This window comes from Camelina sativa, chromosome 8 (genome assembly GCF_000633955.1).
Source record: "Camelina sativa cultivar DH55 chromosome 8, Cs, whole genome shotgun sequence".
Taxonomy (NCBI): Eukaryota; Viridiplantae; Streptophyta; class Magnoliopsida; order Brassicales; family Brassicaceae; genus Camelina; species Camelina sativa.
In genome coordinates this window covers 23,283,341-23,305,429 of record NC_025692.1, presented here as the reverse complement: position 1 = coordinate 23,305,429, position 22,089 = coordinate 23,283,341, and the positions used below count along the sequence as shown (strand labels likewise).

Below are 22,089 nucleotides of genomic sequence, written 5' to 3'. Positions count from 1 at the left end.
ACTGTTCACAGTGGCGTAGCGATCTAAATTAAATTAGTAGTAGTTATGGCTTTTACGATTTTATCCAACGCTCATAGTTAGAGGATCAGAAGTTGAAAGTGACTGGCGACGATAACAGATAGATGTGTATTTTATTTTCCTAAGTTCGAAGTCAAGTCCTATGATTAGTTCAAATGAAGTTTTATACGGCTAGTTAAGCCGGTTTAGATATCAAGCATAATTTTGGAAAGAGGTCGGTCACGTTAACAACACTTAAGAGCAATGAATTTCAGGAACTAAGCCTATTGGGCCAAAAAAATGACCGACATGGGCCCAATAGAAACCCATGACAACCCCAACGCGTTTTAGATAAAAACAAATTAAATTACGAGGACAAATAGAGCAGAGTTGTGCCACGCCTCTAATGCAAAATAAGCAGAAGACTTCTTCACTGTGAAGCAAACACAAGCTTTCGACAGAAGAGGAGAAAACACACAACAACAACATCTCGATGCAAAGCTCTCTCGAATAAGGTACAAAGTTTCATCATAAGCTTTGTCTTAAACAGATAATATTTGACTTTCAATCTACTTTTAAGTATCACACACAAGCCAAAGAGAGAGAGAGAGAGGAGGGAGTATTAAGATATACATACATACGACGCGCCCTTATCAGCGGAATAATTACATATCTTTTTTTTTTCCCCTTAATTATATATATGTTTTGGATTTTTGATATCAACCGCCCTAATTGAGCAGCGGGAGAGTCACCGGAAGATTGTCGGAGATTTGTCCAACAGGTGACATCTCCATCTCCATATCAGCTTCTGCTCCAACAACATGATTCGTCTCCATCTGTACGATAATCATAGGTCAAAATCACTATTCACTTTTTTCTTTTTGTCTTCTACTCAAATATATGAAAATTCTTTTCATTCCACCACCGATTTAAGACTAACACTCGTCCACGGTCCACCATATTGCTTCCATAATTTGTCTGTTTTAGACTACTTCCCTGTTTATAATTTAACCTTGAGGATGTAAAAGTAGCTAGACTACTTGACACTTGGATCCAAACCTTAACCATGACGCACAAAAAATTAATCCGTTCGTAAATCTCAAACTGAACCAAAACCTAACTAAAACCTTTATCCCAAATCCAGAAAAAGAACAACCAAAACCTAATATTATTTCCACCAACAGAAAAGTATATATTATTTTAGTACAATGATATTGCAATAATCGTTACAAAGAACTATATTTTACTGAACAAATTATTATGTAATAATGAATTTATACTGTTCATGAATTTTGTTTGTTTGTGTGTCTTTTATAAATAAATTACTATCTTAAAACTATATTAAACTTTTCATTTGTCATTCTAAAATCCAAATCAAAATTTTCCAGACCGAATCAAATTTCTGTCCTTATTCAGCAGTAATAATCTCACAAACCCTAATACCTAATCTACCAACAACCCTAATCTTGAGAAATAATTTTTCTAGAACACAAGACAGAGAAGTTTTAACTAGTAAATGCTTAAAGTGGAAAGAATGGCTTAATTAGGTATGCGTATATATAGAAAAAGTAGCTTTCGTTACCTGGCTAGCCAAAACCTGGTTCTCTTCTTTCAGCAATTTTTCCTGTTTTAAAGATCATCATGTTCAGCAATCACAAATCACAATTTAACAAATTCAGATTTTGAAATCCACAACATATGCATTGGGAAGAAGTTGCAAAGACGTGTGCAAAACTCATTAAACATACTTACAGAAACAATGAAAACACCCTAGAGTATATATCTGATAATTGTTCTAAACTTGGAATCAGATATCTAACCTTTTCTTTGAGGTTCTCAACAAGCTTCAACATTAGTTCTGTCTGTAACAAACAAAAGCAATAAGGTTATTCTCTGCAAACAAATTCTGAAAAGAGTAGACATTAGAGAATCCACTAACCTTCTTGGCACTAGTTACGGAGAGGGCGGTCTCAAGGTGTTCCTCCAGAACGAGGGCATCGACACTTACATTATTGACATTTGATTCCACAAGATTGCTGCATATATTCATAGTTTGACAAGAAAGCCCTAATTCCTTTATACTCAAAGCAGGAGAGCAAATATAGTCTTAGTTAGTACTAACCTTTCCACGNCATTAGAGAATCCACTAACCTTCTTGGCACTAGTTACGGAGAGGGCGGTCTCAAGGTGTTCCTCCAGAACGAGGGCATCGACACTTACATTATTGACATTTGATTCCACAAGATTGCTGCATATATTCATAGTTTGACAAGAAAGCCCTAATTCCTTTATACTCAAAGCAGGAGAGCAAATATAGTTTTAGTTAGTACTAACCTTTCCACGAGTTCTAGTAGCTCATGGTGCGAACCATAGTTCAGAGCTTTTGACTGAAGATCCTGGCCAAAGAAAAGGGACATATAAGATGCGGTAAAAGAAAAAGCTACGAGGATTTCAGTATGCATGTTGGTACACCACCTCATTATATATTTAGGATCACTTGGCAAGCTAATAGCGCATGGTGGATCAATGATGCAATTCTTTATCTAGATATATCTCCACAATGTTATGGTGCTAAACATTCGTTTACTCATATCTATTAAACAATTACAACTACACAACTCCAAATAGTGACTATATGTGAAAACGTTATATGCCTCTTAGCCCAGGCCTATAAAAATGCAAGCTAGACAGGAGGCTATGAATAGGCTCTGACAGTATTGATTACTGAACTCTCTACGTCTTTAGTAAATCTACGCCTTATAAAAATCCATCTGGGAAAATATCCGAAATATTTGTATTACCAAGGCTTTGAGATCATCAGCATGTTGTTTCCCATATCGATCAAGGATCTTGACCAGGCTGGAGAGATGACAAAATAGAAAAGTATGTTAGGATAATAAAAATACAAGCTAACCCTTCAAAAGACCACTGGAAACTATGAGACATGTATATGGTGGCATCAGAAGAGACATTTAGAGACAAAACCTTAATAATTACACATATATAGATCTTTTCATCTCTAAAAAAAAGAACTCTAAAAATTTTCCAAGAAATGTTCAAAGTTTGATTATCCAATGAATTATTATTATATATTTTTCGGTAGGTTGAAATTGAACATTTTTCCACAAAGAAAAGGCTTACTATAATTAAGGCATGTATATAGATTATCCCTGTGATCTAACAATTCGTTTACAGAAAACCCTAATCTCAAGCGTCCACTGTCCAGATTGTTTCTATGCAATTTGTTTGTGCTTCTCTATATGGTACACTGATTGATAAAATATAATATGGAAACACAGCAGAAAACTTAAATGCAAACAAGCAATTGAGGCTCAAGAGAGTGTACAATACACACAGACTTTTTACTGTTAAAAGAAAAAATATACTCACGAAAACGTAGACACATATATTGATGAACCACAACGTGATAACATGGCAGTAAGCAGACGTCCAATATACCTATGTTTAAGCCAAATTCCAAGGACATGGACTGAGTCTTACAGAAAGCCATTTTTATTTATAATTTCGGCACATAGTTAAAAGACAACCCTAAACATAGGAAACAGTGGAAGACTGCTTCCAATTCATTCATTTACATTATTCTGATTGTATGTAACCTCTATCTGATCTTCCATTTTTGGATTCGATCCATACCGCAATTAGCATCAAAAGTCAAAACAACACCCTATATATCTTCTTTCTTTTGTCTCGGCTGTGATTTGAACCACAAATGGTGGCATCAATACCATTATAAAAAGAAAACGCCTAATCGTGTGTCAAAAAGGGTGACACCAACTATTAGTTTTCTAAGTAACACCATTTGAACATATATACAAGACAACTTTTTTGAGCTTTCATATATATCAACCTTGACCTCAAGGTTCTTTCTGGTAATGGAGTATTGATAAGCCATAACATGATGATGATGATGTGGCCGGTAAGCAGATGACCAATACGTAAATCCAAACTCCAAATACATTGACCGAGTCTTTAGACAACAATCTCATAATTTTATTTTATGTTTCTTTGAAATGAAAATCTAAACACTTTCCTAAGAATAGGAAACCGGTCTTCCATTTTCTTCCTCGTTTGTATAGAAACTGTAAGGTTCCAATTAACTATATTGAAAGCCAAAAATCAAGCAGTAAAGGTCAAGAGTTTTCTGCCAATGAAATTACATCAACTTACTGAGGCCTCTATCAAGTATTACCAATCTAGATAAATTGTTCCAAATTAAGAAGGAAAAACCTAAAACTACATAATTACCTAATAGAGGTCAAAGCAAATTTGACAAAACTACCGCTAAGTCACTTAATAATTTGTGCGAATAGGTTTCAGTTCCATTGTGAAGTTAAGCTCTTTGCACCCAAATTAAGGATGCAAAAATGAGTTATTGAGTGAATAACGTTTCTTTTTAACTCATAATTACTGATTCAGGTGTCTCGGCTATTCCAAGGCTGGACCTAACATTCAGTATAAGGCGTGAACAAACCCTAACAAAGTATGCAGCAAGTGAGAGAATCGGCCTACGATCTTGACCAACATGGCCAAACCACTACAACCACTAAGTTAATATATTGGAGGGTTGTAGTGAAACTACACCGGGTTTAGTTTTAACAATGTACAAATCATATTAATATTTCTTATATGAAGACAAGTTTTCTGGAGTTTTACATTTCCTAGAGGCAACAAAGAAACAAGGTTGTGTTATTGACAATATTCATGACAAAAGACCCAAGATACAAAGGTTGTGTGATTTGTCAATTTGCACAACAAAAGTTACAAGGTTGTGGATTCATATTGAGGACACAGTCTTATATCTATGCACACATCCATTAACAGATTAAGAGCGATAATTGATAAACAAATAACATAAATATGCAGCATAACTATGTGAGGTAACTAGGGTAGGAAACTATTAACCTTTGGATAATTAATCTTCAAGTAAGCAAATCCATAAAAAGGAGAGAAATCATTATAAAAAACATGTATATCCCAATTAATCTTTTAGTCAATAGTTTTACAAGTAATGTGGCATACATTTGAACCAAAAGTATTATTGATCTATGGTACTAATTATATTTACAAATCTCCCCGGAGTGTATTTGTATGCAAATCCAAGAGAGCAATGAATTTTAGTCTAAAATAGTCCAGTTAATGTACATTATGTGCGGCACAAAGTGTTAAAGATGCATACAACAATTGCAATTAATCGCAATCCAAACCAGAACACATAGCTTAAGTAGCATATGTGCGGTAAGGACTAATTGTGAGGCTGAGTTTTTTTAAAGCTACCAATATTCACAAGTACTATATATATAAAAAAAGTTAATAATCAATTAGAAACACTAATTTGGATAATCATCAAGTAATATAGGTCCATGACAATGTGGTATACATTATTCAGCATTAACACCATTGAAAATCTATGGATCTCTCGGATTTGCATAGATCTCCCGAAGGTACATTGCACTGGATACAAATCCAAAGAGATCGAATGAGTTTTAAATTACTTTTAAAAAAGAGAGATCCAGTGAATGATTTAGCAATTCTAATATAAAAACTAATCAGAAACATAGGGAATTAATCCCTAAAGCTATGTAGCAATCAAAGACGGCTTTGAAACTTCACTGGTCAACATCGAGTACGCAGCAGAACGTGTCAAGCAAATCTCGAAGGACATGCAAAAAATTTCCAAATAAAATAAAAATCCATGCAGAAATTTTTTTAAGGAAATAGAGAGAGAGCGATAGAGAGAGAAAAGAAGAAAAAAAGTAAGAAGCTTAAGCTCAACACGACATTGTTCTTCCATAGATTTGGTTATCTCATGTATCTCACATGGTCATAGAAAAAACACTAACAAAGACCGAACCGAGTAAAACAACAAGAGATTCGCCGGAAAAATCAAACTATACATTAATTGTTTTTATTTTATTTGTGTCTTTTTATATATTTATTTTCTTCGGAGAAAAAGTAAAGAGAAAGCACAAAACCGAAGCTTAAAGGGGGGAAAAAACGAGAACCCAGATAAGGAAAAGACGTACTTATCACCGGAGGAGAAGCTGTAGAGCTTGCCGGAGGCGGAGACGACGAGAAGAGCGACGGATGCGTCACAGAGAACAGAAAGCTGACGAGCTTTCTCGATGAGACCATTGCGACGTTTGGAGAAGGTGACTTGTCGGCTACTTTTGTTCTCAATTCGCTTGATTTCTAGTTTTTTCCTTCCCATAGCTTTAGTCTCCGAGAGGCCCTTGTGCCCTAATTTGATCCTCAGGTTTGGGTTCAAGTCGCCGGAGAGATACTAAGCGTTTCTCTTTTTTTTTTTTGCCTTTCCTATTTTTTTATTTCCTTTTTTCCTTTTATTTCTTTCTATTTTTTTGTCTAATCTAATTTTTTTTTTTCCTTCCTCGGGCTAGATTTTTTTTTTTGTTTGGGGTAAACGAGAGTGATGAAAATAAAATTTATGAATAAAAACGTTGCGTTTTGAACGCAACATTGCCACGTGTACCGCATGACGAATATCATGCGACCGCGTTTGCTCTTCTTCCATTGGCTTTCTCTAATGGCTCTTTAATTTTTTATTAAAAAAAAAAATTACCTCTTCATCAATTTTTAATTCTTCATTTATAAACAAACATCCGATGAAATTAATCAAAGATTTGTTCAATACTAAGATCAGATACTTAGGTATAAAAAAAAATTGAAGCAAGATGTATGACCACAAGTTTTCTTCACATAAGTAATTCTTATACTACTATGAATATGCGTTCTAGTTTTCTCCACATAAGTAATTTATAGTATAATAAATTATGCATTGATATGTATTTAAATTATAATTCTGTTTTTGGTACTATTGATCCGTCGCCTCTTCAAAAGTTAAAGAACAATCACTATTGAAATATATTTTCCCTCATTGTAGAGAGAGATCCAAACCTTCTGAGGAGAGATCCTTCTCTCCATCACCTTTGAACTCTTTCAAATGGAAATCTTAATTTTTTGTTCTCTTTATCGCTATTGAACTCTTCCACTTCTCCAAAACTAAAATTTGGCAGTTAGTATCAATTAACCCGAAAGGTTTGATATCTTAATATGCTTAAAGTCAGTTGGTTCTTCTCTTTGATGTGTGTTAAGGTAATTTTTTCTTATTAGGAGCTTAGTATTTATAACATTTTATCTTCTCATGAAGCTAACTAGCATATTTTCTTTTTAAGTGTATTATTACCACATAACATAGTTACATTAGGCCATTAGCTATCACAAAAGAAATATTTTTGCCAAACTTCATTAATTCTTACTACCACCAATATAGTTACTAAATATCTAATCAGTTTCATGGCTGATACATGTTTTTTAGCCATTTTTCTTGTTCTTCGATATAGCTTCACTTATATAGCTAGTGTGGATCCGGTATAACATTATTCATGATAAGAATGCTAAGAGCTCTAGTTCAATATATTACGCTTTTTTGGTAAGACCCTATAGTTCAGACCAATAATTAGGATTCCTGAAATAAAGGTAAAAAAACATTCCATATTACCATATAAACGAAGTACTGACCAAATGATATTCATGGACTTGGTAATTACAGATGGAATCCTAGAAATTAAGCACCCATAATTCATAAACGGTTGTTTAATATTATTTTTGGATATAACAAGGTATGTTTGACTTGTTGAGAGATGTTTTACTGATATTATTTTTAAGTCAAATCAATAAGAATAAGCTGAGACTTAACTATAGATATATAATGGAAAAATGTTGGTAGAAAAAAAAAATGCGAAAGGTTTGGTAACCCTATGGAACGTTTCTTAGCCTATGATTTGTCAATATAAAAACCTCTCACTACTAGCAAAATTGTGGCAGAGAAAATACGATATCTCTCTTAATCCGAAAAGCACTTCTACGAATGGATGGGTGAATGTACGGCATCGTTTATATCCAATCACCCCACCTCCTTTTTCTATTCTGGATATGTCATTTTATCTTTTTTATTTAAGGCATCTCTATGTTTTAAAGTTTAATTTCAATCTCACAATACGACAACATAATATCAGCACTCTCGATCATTAGTTAAATTTTGTTTTCTAAGATTGTATTTTTCTCAGACACTAATATCGAGAAATCAACTCTAAAAAACTTTTCTAACGTCGGTGGAGCTCTTGCTTACCGGCGTCGGAACCTCTTCACCTCCGCTCTCCCATCTATTATAGCCTCTTTAGCTTCTTTCAGTTTTTTTTCCATTTAATTTTCTTTTTTGGTTACAAATCCCCCAACTTTCCTCAGATCTCGGCGAGCTATCACTTGACAGAAACAAAAGACGTAGGAGGTCTCCGGTGAACCCCCTCCTTCTTTCTCTTATTTCTTTAGCCGACTTAAAGGATTCACAAACAGCCAACATGCTAATCTCTAGATTTGGATGCTTGCTTCCCCCTGGAAAAGCTTCTTATGATGCACCGCGTTTAGCAGATGAACTCCTCTATGGAACATCTGCTTCTTCCCATCCGGTGAAGTCGTCGACGACACACGGTGTCTCCTCTTTCAGGCAAAGCTTTAATCCTCTCAAATATGGAATGCTTTTGTGGTCCCCTGCCCCATACATTGATCTATCCTCCGGCTTGCTCTTGTTGAAGCCTTCCCCACCAGCGATGTCCTCTCTATTGCAAATCATCTTACCATCTCCGGACAACCACCGCCGCATGCTCCATCCAACTAGGTCAACCATCATGGAAAGCGATTTTCTGCTGGTGGGCCTTGTATCTTTTGACGGCCCATTAACATTTCAACAAACCAGGCCCACAACTAAAAAGTCCAGAAGCTATCTACATTGTAACTCGACAGATATGTGTTGGGTCCGTGAAGATCAATCCCAATCCCTGATTCAAAGCTTTTCCCCGACAACCACTCTTTATCCAAGCTCTAAGCTATTGGGAAACTTGCTCCTGGTATCAGACCAAATCTATGGGGTGAGGAAGGACGACATTATGACCCCGCCTCTACGGAGCGGTGGCTACCGACACCTCCTCAATCCCCTGATCCTATATCCCGTGTTCCCCGAGCCTTACCATGTCCAATATATCTTCATCCGAGAAGGAGCCTATACTTTGGTGGCTCCAAGTCTAAAGCTATTCAATTCCAGGTACGACTACTTATATCTCTTGTTGACATCAATCTCTAGCCGATGGTGTGGTCAAGATTACGAACTCTATGATTTTCATCTGAGTAGTAATTCATCATTGTTGCTTTGGTGTCACTTGATATCCTTTAGAATCCTGGTAATAGTAACCCCTTTGGCCCCGCTCTTTGAACCCTTTTGCTTGAATCTCTATGGTTCTTGGATCCTGAATCCAAGTTGTCCGAGTTATGGATATGGTTTTGGTTTGTCCAAGGTCATTTCTCACCATCCGACAATGTTACCAAATAGTCTTAAGCACCAGAGCATCCCAAACCTTGCTCAAACCCTTGTCAAGCTTCTACTTTGTGTAGACCTTCTCAAACCGGTGAGAAGTTTCAGCTTTGACCCCTTCACTAACGCCAACATGTCTAATGACAATGGCTATCTTTCATCTATTGATCTGTTCATGGAAGAGTCTGTCGACAATCTTGATCTCACATGTATCAAGCTCCCTCAAAACCTTGGCTCAAAGCTCTCAAGAATTTATTGCCGATTAATCATATCTTTGGTGTACTTCATTTATATTATGGCATTAGGGAATGCCTTTTCAATTTTCTTTCTAAGTTATGCTTGTATGAACTTTATCTCATTTGAGTAAATGAATGCAAGTAGTTTGACAAAAAAAAAATATCAGCACTCAGGTAGATTCCTATAAGATTAAACTGAATTTTTCCATTTTCCACTTGCTTTTAAACAACTAGTCAGATAAAGTAGAGAAAATATATTTCCGATAACAAAAATAAACAGCAACATCTAGTCATTAAAATTCAATACTACTACTACCAAATTACTGCATCTATCTTTAGCAGTAAAATACTAAAATACTACTCCCATTGGCATAATCATTCGTTACTCCTCTTCCTATATATCAAATATTTATTTTTTACTTCTTGATTTGCTTCGACGATGACATTAAACACGTTCTCGGTATACATTTCACCTTCACGATCGATCTTTCTTCTTTCTTCTTCGTTTCATCAGCCATTTCGACGATCTTTGATCTGTTTTCAAATATTTAAAAGTTTTAGTCAGTTTCAAGTTTTTTTTGTTGACTCGGCCGGTGTGTATTGTACTAAATACTAACCTTTCCTCTTTGAACGAGTTGGATCGTTTCAGCGATGGTTCAACCGTGACACGTTCCTGACTCACCGACTCGACAATGCTCCCGCTGAAATACTCTTTATCCTCCGCCTGAGGATTCCCGAACCTTGGGTTCTCCGACATGAACCTTATCATCTCACGTTCGTCGTCTACGACGGCCTTCTTCACAATGTTCTTGCACAAAACTCCTTTCCGAAGGCTCTCTTCCTTTTGTCTCGGGTTCATCACACCCGGTGCGTAGTACTTGGTGGCGATGTGCCCGCACGAGATCATCTGCAGCCAAATCGACGCACGACCCGATCCGGGTTCCACTGGATCTCCGTCCTCGAACCGCGTCGAAACGTCGAGCCGACGACGCGGCTCCAACACCGGGTTAGAACGAGGTAACTCGGACGAGTCAGTACGTGCTTGCGAATCTTGTTCTGTCTTCTTGCTCAAGTTCTGTTTTTGATCGGTGGATTCGATTGTCTCAGTTGAAACGCCTCGGGAACAGCGAGACTGAGGCGTCGTGGAAGATGTATAACTCGTTTTCTCTTCGTAAAGTTCGTACTCTCCGTCTTCTTCTTCTTCTTCTTCTTCTTCTTCTTGCTCTGCTCGGATGTATAGCTCTGACTCATCAAACGACGTTGTTCTGTTTTGAGGTTTGGGTTTTGACCTGAGAAGTCGACTTTTTGGAGCTTCTTGAATTGGACCAGACAATGCATGTACTTCTTGAAATTTGTCTACACAAATTTAAAACAACAAGATAAGACTCAATTTTGCATAACCACAAATTTTAAATCTAGTATGATATTCAGGTTTTTATTAAAAAAACGTTACCGGCGATTTCAGATCCTTTCAACACATACTCAGCACAGTCCGATGGGTAAATCACATCGTTTGCAGCTAAGTCGTTCCACACGAATCCATTTTTATAGCTCCTGATGAAAAATATCGATATAATTAGTTGCGCATTTGATTAACATTTAACAGATGTTCTTCAGTTTTAAAACGTTACCTTTTACATGACCAGGCATATTGTGATGTCATGCACTTCCCTCTCAGCACTGTAAGCCGGTTCATCACATCTTCATTGAAATAAAAAAAGACACACTTTTGAATCGAGCCTTTAACATAAGATTATGTGAAAACACTAACCTATGATCCAAACCCGGTTAATCACATAACCCATTAATGTACACAAAACAGAAAACAAAATCGAAACTTTAGCATAAATTGAGTAATCAAAGCAAGACCCATGAACTATAAAACAGAGTACAGTGATCTTTCTCTTTTGAGTTTGAGTTGTTTTGGGTAATTTACCTCTTAACCGAAGAGGCTGGTTAACCGGAGAAATGACTTCAATGAAGTGAGGGTGTTCGAGATGGCCGTTTCTAGTGAGGTAATAAACAACTTGGACTCTTCTGAAAATGGGTTTCTTTGTCTTGACCTCTTCTTCTAGTTCTTCTTCATCTTGATGCTGAAGATTCAAAGACCTTATTATCCTCTCTGGACTTTTGTTGTTCTCTCTGCCTCCTCTTCTGCATCTTAAAGCTTCCATCTTTTGTGTCTATGTCCGGACAAGATATGAGAATTATTAAACCCACAGACTGTTCTTTATATACAAAAAAGATAAGGGAATGTGTATTTATCTCTCTGTGTGGGAATAAAATTTGGCCTCTTTCTGAGACAACAGAACTGGCATTAGAGATGAGCCAAACCAGAACTGAAAACGACTTGGCTTTAGTTTCTTCTACCTGATGGGTACTATGGGATATAATAACCCGGTCCAGTCTTAATCTATCCAGCTCTGATTTTGTCTTGATATTTTGGATTTAAATCGGCTTCAACCGTATATGTTTTATATCCAACCAAAACCAAAACTTATGGAACACAAGTATAATTTTTAATACAAACTTCTTTTTTCCCCATAGTTTAAAACCCAAACCAAACCGGAAAAAAATGAATACGCAATTCACTAGCTCAATTTACGATTAACCGCTGGTCATAAGACAAAATTAATTACAGTATGTGTTTGTCTTTATATGGGCTAAAACCGTTCATAGCCCCCGGTTCGGTCTTGACAGATTTAGACCAGACTGGTCCCCATGCTTTTTACGCATCACGCACCAAACCGAATTATACAAAATACTAAGATTTGGTTGAGCAATTGACTTGTCATGATTAATATTCTTCGATTGTCGAATATTTTAATTAACCACATTTAATTTGTATCGTGTTACCCAAATTTGGATAAAAAGATATAAAGCTAAAGATGTTTCAGAGATGACGATGAGTCAAGATCACTGTGTTTCAAAATGGAAGTTTTGACTTTTAATGACTTTTAACCACACCTCAAGTCTTTCAAAGACAACAAAAAGAGCTCCAGAATCTAGGTAAAAACTAAAGAGAACACGTGAGGGTCGTTTACTACTTTACTGCTTCTGTGTTCTGTACTCTTCCTACTACAATACATCCGTTAAAAAACAGACCAATATGACATATCAATACAAAGAGTAAAAAATTTAATGGACGGTTTCGTAATATCTCTTTCGAATTATTCTAACTGTTTTTTATGTATTCTTAGTCATTCGGTGAAATCACGTTAACAAGATGAAAACACTTCTATTTTCTAACTGTTAGGCTAATCTTATGTTAGAATACCTCAAACAAAAGCTGCACTTGATGTAAAAACATTTTTTCAGAATAAATTTTACATTTTATTTATTAAAAAAAATCACGGTAACATCAACACTTAAAACGGGCCTGACTAATCGTCCTTTAATAAAACTAACTAGTTGGAAAAGGGTAAATTTGGGAGGTGGTAGAAACAGAGAATGTGGATGTGTTCTTTTAAACACATTTGCATGGACATAACAGAGTTCTCTGGGTGTGGAGGAGTGGCCCATCTACTTAACTTCCTCACCAGCCACCAAACATAACAATGCCATTTGCTAAATAGTTGTGTCAGCTTTTTATGACCTCTGAATAATCTTATAATAAATTTTGAATTCATAGAAGAAAAAAAAAAAAAAAGGAGGAAACGTACAAATGAACATTAAATTTTTGAAAATGATTGAATAATTCTTCTTAATTTCGGAAATATTTGTATGATCATCATTGATCTATAGAAACTCAATAATAAATACTTTGAATACTGGCATACTGCATGATAAGCACCGCTTTTCTCTATAATAATACAAAAAAACGTAAAATACATGTATGCGTTTGGGTTTCACAATGTGTGTGTGGCTGTTCTTTTTTTTTTGTTGATAAAAATTGAGTTTCACAATGTTTCATGTCAACACAATGATAGATAAATTACTGTTTTGTGTCACAACATAATGATCCGTATGTTTAACGCAATGATTTTGATAGATGAGAGTGTATTAGATTAAAATAGTTGCTGTAAACTTGTAATATTGGTCTTAATACTACTACATAAGAATTTGAAGTTGAATAGAGATAGTAAAGTGCCTAGTATTTTAGTTGAACAGTAAATTTATACGTTTGTACTCGTAGTTGCAGCTTAAATATTGTAGGCGCGAGGTTGGTTGGTTTGGTTGGTATGATTCTGTTTCAGCCATCATTACGAACGGTTTACCAAATGCATTTTCTGCATTTTTACCTTCCATTATTAGAAAATAGCTGTAGTCTGTAGCTGAACAATACAAATATAATATCGGTAAAAAAAAAATCAAGTAACCCAGGCCCAAAAAAAGGTTTCAATGGGCTTACTCATTGATAAAAAGCCCAAATTAGGCCCAAACAATTCATATAGTCGTCTCATAGTCATAGGATCGATCATTCCACCCACTCGCCATTGTTTCCGTTGGAAGCTCTTTGAAAACACTCCTCCCTTCGAATTCTCCGTCCCTTTCTCTCTCACTAGATCGAATCGGCAATGGCTGCTTCCAGCTCCGTTTTCACAGCATCCTCGTCGCGAAACCTCGCGACTATCCCTCTTCATCAGTCACTATCTCCACCGTTGCTCAGATCGAGCTCCGTCGCGTTTCGTCCCAAACGCCGATCCAGCTCGCTCGTCTTGTGCTCCACTGATGAATCAAAGAGCACCGCAGAGGAGAAAGAGATCCCAATTGAACTCAGTAATGTTCCTCGCCAATGCATTATGATTTTACAAATCAAGTTTCGATTTTTAAAGTTTCTAAAATGTTTATTCTTTTGCAGGATATGAGGCATTTCCAACGGTGATGGACATCAACAAGATACAAGAGATTTTGCCTCACAGGTGAAAACTTTATGAGAAAATAAAAAAAAACCTTTTTTTTTTTTTTTTGGTAGCTGAAGTTTTGGTATTGTTCTGATCCGATTTCTCAAATCTGAATCATTCTGATTTGTGGATTTTGTTGTGTAGATTCCCGTTTCTGTTAGTGGATAGAGTGATAGAGTACACGGCTGGTGTATCTGCGGTAGCTATTAAAAACGTTACAATTAATGATAATTTCTTTCCTGGGCATTTCCCTGAGAGGCCTATAATGCCTGGAGTCCTCATGGTTGAGGTATTATTGCATTGCCCCTCTTCTTACTCCAAAAGTTTCAGTCTATTTTACATACGTTACAGTTCAAGAGAAGCTATTTTGAGCTTAGAAATTCAGGGTTGCTCTGATTCTTGTTTGCTAGAGAAGAATGAATGATTTAGTTGATTAGTTGGTTTTGAATGGTGTGACTCTGGGGAAAGAGAATGAGGGTGAAGTTTGTGTTCCGGTTGAAGTTCTGAACTTTTGAGGGAGCTAAAGATGAAGGCTTTAGTTTAAAGTTTCAGTTTTAAGAAAGGGACTAGATTTGAGAATAAGATAGGCTGTTTTATAGGATATCTTGGATCACAGCTTTATAAACTGTGATAAAACTAATAGTCTCTACCCAAATGTATGTGGAATGAATGATTAGGAGGCTTTCTTATGTATTGTTGCGGTTAATAAGAGCTACATATAGTTTGTCCGTAAAGTTTCATTCATTAGTTTCTGAGTTCAAAGTGGTGAAGTAGATGTTTTGTTTCCACAGGCCATGGCTCAGGTGGGAGGTATAGTGATGCTACAACCAGAAGTTGGTGGATCGAAAAGCAACTTCTTCTTTGCTGGAATCGACAAAGTCAGGTTCAGAAAGCCTGTGATTGCAGGTGATACTCTTGTGATGAGAATGACGCTTGTGAAGTTGCAGAAGCGGTTTGGGATAGCGAAAATGGAAGGGAAAGCATATGTAGGGAACTCTTTGGTATGTGAAGGAGAGTTCTTGATGGCTATGGGAAAAGAAGAGTGATCTCACTTTCACCCCTTTGTTTCTTCTTCATACGGGCCTTGTGGCTGCTAATAGTAGTCACACCCTGATTTGAGTCTCATTTCTCTCTTCAATTTAAAGATGTTTGTTGGCATATTATGATTATATTAAAAAGGAACTTCAGTTTAGTAAGCTCAAGTTATTCTTGTTTTCAATGGTGACCATTTATTTAGGTAGAGAATGAAGAGAACTTAAAAATTCAAGCATATGAATTGAGTTTACCAAATCAATTTCTTAACCATTTACAATAAGAGCAACTAATATATGATCAGAAGGATTAAGTTTTGATGAAAACAGGGTGTAAAATATATTCTCAAATGAAACATAATAACCATTTTATAAAGCTATAATTTATTAAACCATCTCTTTCTATTATAAGATTGAAATAAGATGGAAGAATGTTCCGATTCAGCAGCAAGATACCAATACATAAAAGATGACATTGATATTTGTAAACAAGAAAAGATAACAAAAAAAAAACGCTTACATTTTCAAAATGTAATTATTATTAATTAAAACATAGAAAGCAAAGAAGAAGACAAGAGGCGGGTCTTGATCTCTCTATCACTTGTACAAGTGATAGTGATGACTGATCTCTTGATCACTTGTACTCGAGAATCATGTTGTTCTCAGGAGCAAGTCCAACACAAGCTCTGAGTACGTTCTCAAGCATTGCACGCTGCTTCGACAAAGCGTTCACAACTGGCGTGCCGGGAGGGACCTACATTCATTGAATGAAAAATATGTTAAGAACGTCGTTAGAGTTCGGAAACGGCACGTTGTTTGCTTTGTTTTTCTTACCAATGGTGCCTTTGAGAGGTAACTTAGGAGAGTAGCCACCGGATGGAAAGAATGGAACTTTCCCTGCAAGAAAAAACCAACAAATCAAAATTTTAATCTAAGACTTAAATCTAACATTTCTTGGATAATTATTGAAATTTATCTAAGGATTTTGTAAACGATTAGAAACCTCATTTTCAGACTTGAACTGGATACGAGTAGTGAGCTCGGCAAGAAGAACAAGGTCCAAAATAATAGGAGCAGCTAAGAGAGAGTCTTCACAAGTGTTGTGCATCACGATTGTGTTAGTCCCTCCCATAAATATCTCTGATGTGTACTCGTCCATTGCTCTCTTGCTGTCCCCTACATACGGCACATACTGCAACACCATCCAATAGTATAGTTTAGTTTAATGTTCAGACTTAATGACCACATTAAGAAAAGGGTAGTTATAATGTAAGATTAATCACCTTAATGACCACAACGTGGTCAGGGTGTTCACCAGGCTCGTACAAGATGCCGTTGCTAGCAACCATATCATCCACGACATTGCTCTTCGATATCTCCTTTGACCGGAATGTTTGTGGCGCTGACAAGTTCATGCCGTCGTTGTTCCCAAGGTGGTTGTAGCTCACTATCGACGTCGGCTATATTTGTTAATACATATAGACAAATGAAATTAATTACGTTTTGTAACGTTTTATGAAATAAATAAATTTAATTAAAATACTTAATTATGATTTACGTACTTTGATTCCGGCCCCAACAAGGAAATCGACGAGGACAGACTTCATCTTGGTCTGACCACTCTTGAAGTCATCACCACCGATCAAGCAGTTTCTCTCGATGGCCAATTCAATGAGCCCTGTAATATGTGCAAAACGTAATTATAACTACAGAAATCTGAACGTTACTAGATATTAAACTATAGTTTGATTTAATTTACCAGGGACAAAAGTGTTTTGTGGACTTCCATTGATGAAAGGAACGTTCTCAAGAACACAAGCAATGGCGTAAAGTGTAGAAGGAGAAATCTCAGCCTCATCTTTCTCCAAAGACGACATTAGATTCTCCGTCGTGTCGTTAAGACCAACAAGCACATTGCTGTATCTTTCTGTGTTCGCCGTCCACAGTACCACCACTTTTTCCACTTTGTTTTTCTCTTTGAACTCCCTAATTATATAAAAATAACAATTGATTTCCTACATCTAATGAATCATGGGAACTTTATAGTAAAATAAAATTTTCTTGGGAAAAAAAAGAAAGAAAAAACCGTTATGTTGTTACCTGATGTCCTTGATGACTTGTTCGAGTTGTTGTTTCTTAGTGCCTTTGATCACGTGGTTGGCACGTGAACCTTGGTTAGCTGCGATAAAATCTGGGTCGAAGATTCCAGGGAGTGGAACCAAGTCTTCCATGAAGGGACGCAGCTGCTTTTGGAGGTCGATGTCTAGGACCTTGGCCCTTCCCATTGCGTCCGCTAAGTTCATGTCACTTATGTCCCATCCTCCAAACACAATTTCTTCTGGATTCACCTATTATTTTCATAACCCATTAATAAATTTTACTATTATTTATCTCTATTTACTACTAATGTCCTCTAAAAAAATAAATGTAATATAATTTTAATTTTAATGTAATTTTATACTAAATGCACACTTAATAGTCAACAGTAAAAAAAATGGTAAATTGTACCATGGGGAGAAGACTTTTGAAAGGAGCATAGATTTCTTCGCCATTGAATGACCCGACCCGGATAGAGGATGCTTGGGTTAATGATCCGAAATAATTAGCTTGTTGCACTTTCTCCTTCGTGGCCCAGGATATTCCCCTGCCACCAAATATTTTGTTATTGCACAAAAGAACAAAACCGATTAAATAATGCACAACTTGCTCATTATTTAACAATCCAATTGCGGGAATATGAATAAATTAGGACACTCAAGACTCAACTTTATTCCCTTTTGCAACAGTTTTATTATTATAACAAAACAATTAAGAAGAAGAAGAAGATGTTTCACTTACTCACGATTGGCGATAACACCAGCGGTAAGAGTAGAACCATTGTTGCCACCCCAACCTACGAGCATTACTCTGCCAAGAAAATAAAAATAGATAAAGCAAAAACATCATTAATCAAACAATAAAAGAAAAATCTACAAACAGTACGTAATAATTAAAAAAAGAAAACAATATTATATTTATTTAAAGGTGAAAAGATTTAAAAGAAGATGATGACACAAACCCAAGTTTTGGAAGATGAGTGTCGGTCTTAAACTCATACTTCACGGTCTTTGGCTTCACAGTCCATTGAAACGCACCGTTTTTGTTCTCATGGACAAGCTCAGTGGTTTGGTAGTCGTACACTGAATGGATCTCATTCTCTGTGTACTTCACGTTCTGAGATTCAACCTTGAAGCTATCGATGAACATTTTTGCCTAAGGAAAAAAACTTGGAGAGAACTATGAGAGGGAGAGAGGGAGAGAGAGAGAGAGAGACTATGCAACTGGGGGGATTCTGAATGCATTGGGTGTGAGGCCAGGGTCGCGTTTTTATAGACAGGAGGGACATTTAGGAAAATATTTTTGTTTGAGATTTATTTTACAGCTTACACAGGTTTGTTATGACAAGTGTAGAAAATAGATTATATTACTTCAAATGGAGTCACTAATATATAAAGTTATTTGACTAGAAATTGAAGGTAATAAATACTCTATATGACAATATTTCTAACTACAATTTATGGGATTATGACTAGTGTAAAAAAAAAAGATTTCTTTCCATAAAATGTGTCCAAAATAGATATTGTACTAAATTACTGAAAAATGTATTAAAAACAAATCAAAGTTATTTGACTGTGATAAATTAAGAAATGAGGATATAAAAATGAAAGTCATTTTTAGTCAATATATCTAAAAATATAGAGATTGTATTAAGTGGGGGTTATTGGTTTAAGATTTGAATAAAATTTTAAAGATTTTAAATATTATGTAGAATCTGTTGTTATTAAATCAATATTTTGTTAAATTCTGTTAAAGTTTAGTATTATTAGTTTGTGATTTATAAAAAGTCATTTAAAATCTTAACAAATTTGGGTTATTGGATTCATATTTTTATAAAGTCATTAAAAATTTTGTGTTATTCAACTAAAACAGAAGAATCTAGGATTGTTAATGAATTCAATTAATATGTTATTGATTCATGATTTTAGACACTTTCTTTACACAATAAAATCATGGAAATGATCACAAAAATACAAAGATTGTTTAGAGCATTTTACAAGATTTTAGAAAACTAATCAACAAAACTCTTATTTGTTGAACTATTCAAAAATATTTATAAATTACAAGTAAATAAGTTTTTAAAAAAGGTTAGACTAGATTAGTGTATCCCATGATAGTCTAATGGGAAAAAAAAAGTCAATGGTGCCGTATATACATAAGGCCCATATCAAAAGGCTTTCTAAGTAAATTTTCTGAAGCCCATCTAACTATTTTTTGGGATCTAACGCGCACGAGCGTGCGTGAACGGAGGAACACACACGTTACGAGTATGATTTATAATAAAATCGAAACGTGTTTTTGTATACGTTTGATAGTTAGGTGAGTGTTGCTGACAAGTGACAACTAGTCCACCTGAACGTTAATTTAAAAAAAAAAAAATTTCTTACCATATCTCGCTTTTTGCTTCTGAATCTAATGCAATTGGGCTCTATAGTTTTTATATACCACATGATTCACAACGGGTTTTTTTTTTCTTTTTTTCCCTCTCTTAAACGACTTGTTATCTTGCTTCATATATTAATCCATAACAGTAACAACATACAATTGGAGTCAGTTTTTTTTAAAAAAAAAAAAAAAAAAAAATCCTTCTGCCAAACATGAGAACTTAGCAAATTGGAGAAAAAGGAATAACCTAAAAACCTAGTCTTATCCAAATAATAGGCATAAGGTGGGTCAGGGCCCAATTATGTATCCGTGTAGCGAATTTTCAGATATCGAATATAATTGGTTGTTTCATCGTAGTCTTTTTTTTTTTTTTTTTGTCAACTCTTCGATAGTCTTCTTTTTTTTCCTCTATCAAATATAGTGCTTAGTGCTTACTAGTTATTTGAATTTTTCCTTAAAATTTAGAAAGTAGGAAAAAGTACGGGATGCAAAATTTGGATGGCTACTAAAATCTTCAATTTGTATTTTACAAAAGAGGGAAACTAACACAAACACGTTTCATTATTAGGTTTCATCTTCATAATCATATGTTTATCCTCGCAAGCCTTTTGCAATTACATTGCTTTTTGAGGCTATTGTTTACCTTTTAACCCAAAAAAATGTCTACTTGAGTCCATTGTAATTTACATTCTTACCAAAAAGAACATGTAGCGTACTAGTTTATACTAACGTCGTTGTCGTGTCAATGTGTCACCCTCTGATTACACATTATATACACGATGCGAGGAAAAAATGTACATCATATACATATATATTTGTGCAACAAAATCTCGAGGGCGTTGACTTTGGTTGGACCCATGAAGTTCGAGGCACGCATATAGTGTCCACTCCACTTGGTCCGACCAAGACAAAGACATATCATGTATTGGCTATGGCCTAACCACTTCACTTTCAAAACCCATCACATGTTCCATCAATGGGCTATGATCTAAAAGACTAACCAATAATATCAATCAATAAACACTTTTAAGTACCAGAACATTTTGTAGTCGTGTTTATTTTGCTAAACCTAATAAAATATGTTCTCACTTGTGTTAACACAAAAATTTGTTTTCGCTTTCCATCATAACATGCGTAGATAAGAGAACTGTGTTTGAGGCTCCATTTCATTTTCACCTACCACGTCATCATCTTAAATAAAACTATATATTAAGATAGAAATTTTGAATTTTTATTTTTATGCTAAAAAATTGATACAGAATTTTTATTAAAGAACATGAAGTGATCAAAATAAAATTTATCTTAAAATTTGAATATAAGTAATTATTAAAAGTTAAATTATTAATACTTATATTGGATTATGTATTGATACTCAAATCCATAATTGTTGGTATCTACTGCACTATATCTCGAAACTAAAATTTCGTGGGATGTCCTGATTGGAAACGCTTGGAACGGATAATTAATTTAATTGTAGCTCACAAGATTTTGTACAACCCAGTCATTTTTTATCACATTAAACTGTGTGTGTGTGTGAGAGAGGTTTTTTTTTTCTTTTGTAAAAGAAAACACCTTTTGTGCTTTTGGTTCTAATTAACAAAACAAAAAAGAGGCACCATGAGATTCCACTAACTCATGTGTATATAAACATTACAGAATCAGTCAATTCACTTCAGCATCCACACACTTTGAATGCTCAATCACAGTTTCTTCATAGTTAAACTTCCTCACAACGTCAAAAATCGAGAAGAAGATGAAAGAGAGAGATTCAGAGAGTTTTGAATCTCTCTCACATCAAGTTCTCCCAAACACTTCAAATGGTGAATCTCTCTCACATCAAATTCTCCCAAACACTTCAAATGGTGAATTNTGAATCTCTCTCACATCAAGTTCTCCCAAACACTTCAAATGGTACACACATGATCCAGATGGCCATGGCCAACTCAGGTTCATCTGCAGCCGCACAAGCCGGTCATCAAGACCAACCTGACCGGTCAAAGTGGCTGCTTGACTGTCCTGAACCACCCAGCCCGTGGCATGAGGTCAAGAGCTATGTCAAAGGCTCTTTCCTAACCAAAGTCAAAAGATTCAAGTCA

General features: G+C 35.4%; 4 protein-coding genes and 1 long non-coding RNA gene across 5 annotated transcripts; 2 read left to right on the top strand and 3 right to left on the bottom strand.

Annotated features, from left to right (window-relative positions):
• On the top strand, nucleotides 426-4,664 carry LOC104708091. Its single transcript, XR_002033040.1, has 2 exons — nucleotides 426-512; nucleotides 4,435-4,664. It is a non-coding gene; the product is annotated as an uncharacterized LOC104708091 (long non-coding RNA).
• Nucleotides 509-6,369, bottom strand: LOC104708092 (MADS-box protein FLOWERING LOCUS C). The gene is made up of 7 exons (XM_010424583.2): nucleotides 6,042-6,369; nucleotides 2,799-2,856; nucleotides 2,332-2,393; nucleotides 2,149-2,245; nucleotides 1,818-1,859; nucleotides 1,580-1,621; nucleotides 509-833 (listed from the first exon to the last, which is right to left on the bottom strand). The coding sequence occupies exons 1-7, from the start codon at nucleotides 6,224-6,226 to the stop codon at nucleotides 726-728; spliced, it is 594 nt and encodes a 197-aa protein (XP_010422885.1). The 5' UTR covers nucleotides 6,227-6,369; the 3' UTR covers nucleotides 509-725.
• LOC104708090 (protein UPSTREAM OF FLC) lies at nucleotides 9,876-11,985 on the bottom strand. Its single transcript, XM_010424582.2, has 5 exons — nucleotides 11,573-11,985; nucleotides 11,268-11,337; nucleotides 11,090-11,190; nucleotides 10,254-10,992; nucleotides 9,876-10,170 (listed from the first exon to the last, which is right to left on the bottom strand). The coding sequence occupies exons 1-5, from the start codon at nucleotides 11,808-11,810 to the stop codon at nucleotides 10,053-10,055; spliced, it is 1,266 nt and encodes a 421-aa protein (XP_010422884.1). The 5' UTR covers nucleotides 11,811-11,985; the 3' UTR covers nucleotides 9,876-10,052.
• LOC104708088 (3-hydroxyacyl-[acyl-carrier-protein] dehydratase FabZ-like) lies at nucleotides 14,056-15,686 on the top strand. Its single transcript, XM_010424581.2, has 4 exons — nucleotides 14,056-14,355; nucleotides 14,438-14,498; nucleotides 14,625-14,769; nucleotides 15,272-15,686. Exons 1-4 carry the CDS (start codon nucleotides 14,154-14,156, stop codon nucleotides 15,524-15,526), a joined length of 663 nt encoding a protein of 220 aa, XP_010422883.1. The 5' UTR covers nucleotides 14,056-14,153; the 3' UTR covers nucleotides 15,527-15,686.
• LOC104708087 (probable inositol 3-phosphate synthase isozyme 3) lies at nucleotides 15,895-18,865 on the bottom strand. Its single transcript, XM_010424580.1, has 10 exons — nucleotides 18,570-18,865; nucleotides 18,350-18,418; nucleotides 18,020-18,155; nucleotides 17,612-17,859; nucleotides 17,271-17,497; nucleotides 17,074-17,189; nucleotides 16,795-16,971; nucleotides 16,515-16,703; nucleotides 16,346-16,408; nucleotides 15,895-16,265 (listed from the first exon to the last, which is right to left on the bottom strand). Exons 1-10 carry the CDS (start codon nucleotides 18,755-18,757, stop codon nucleotides 16,146-16,148), a joined length of 1,533 nt encoding a protein of 510 aa, XP_010422882.1. The 5' UTR covers nucleotides 18,758-18,865; the 3' UTR covers nucleotides 15,895-16,145.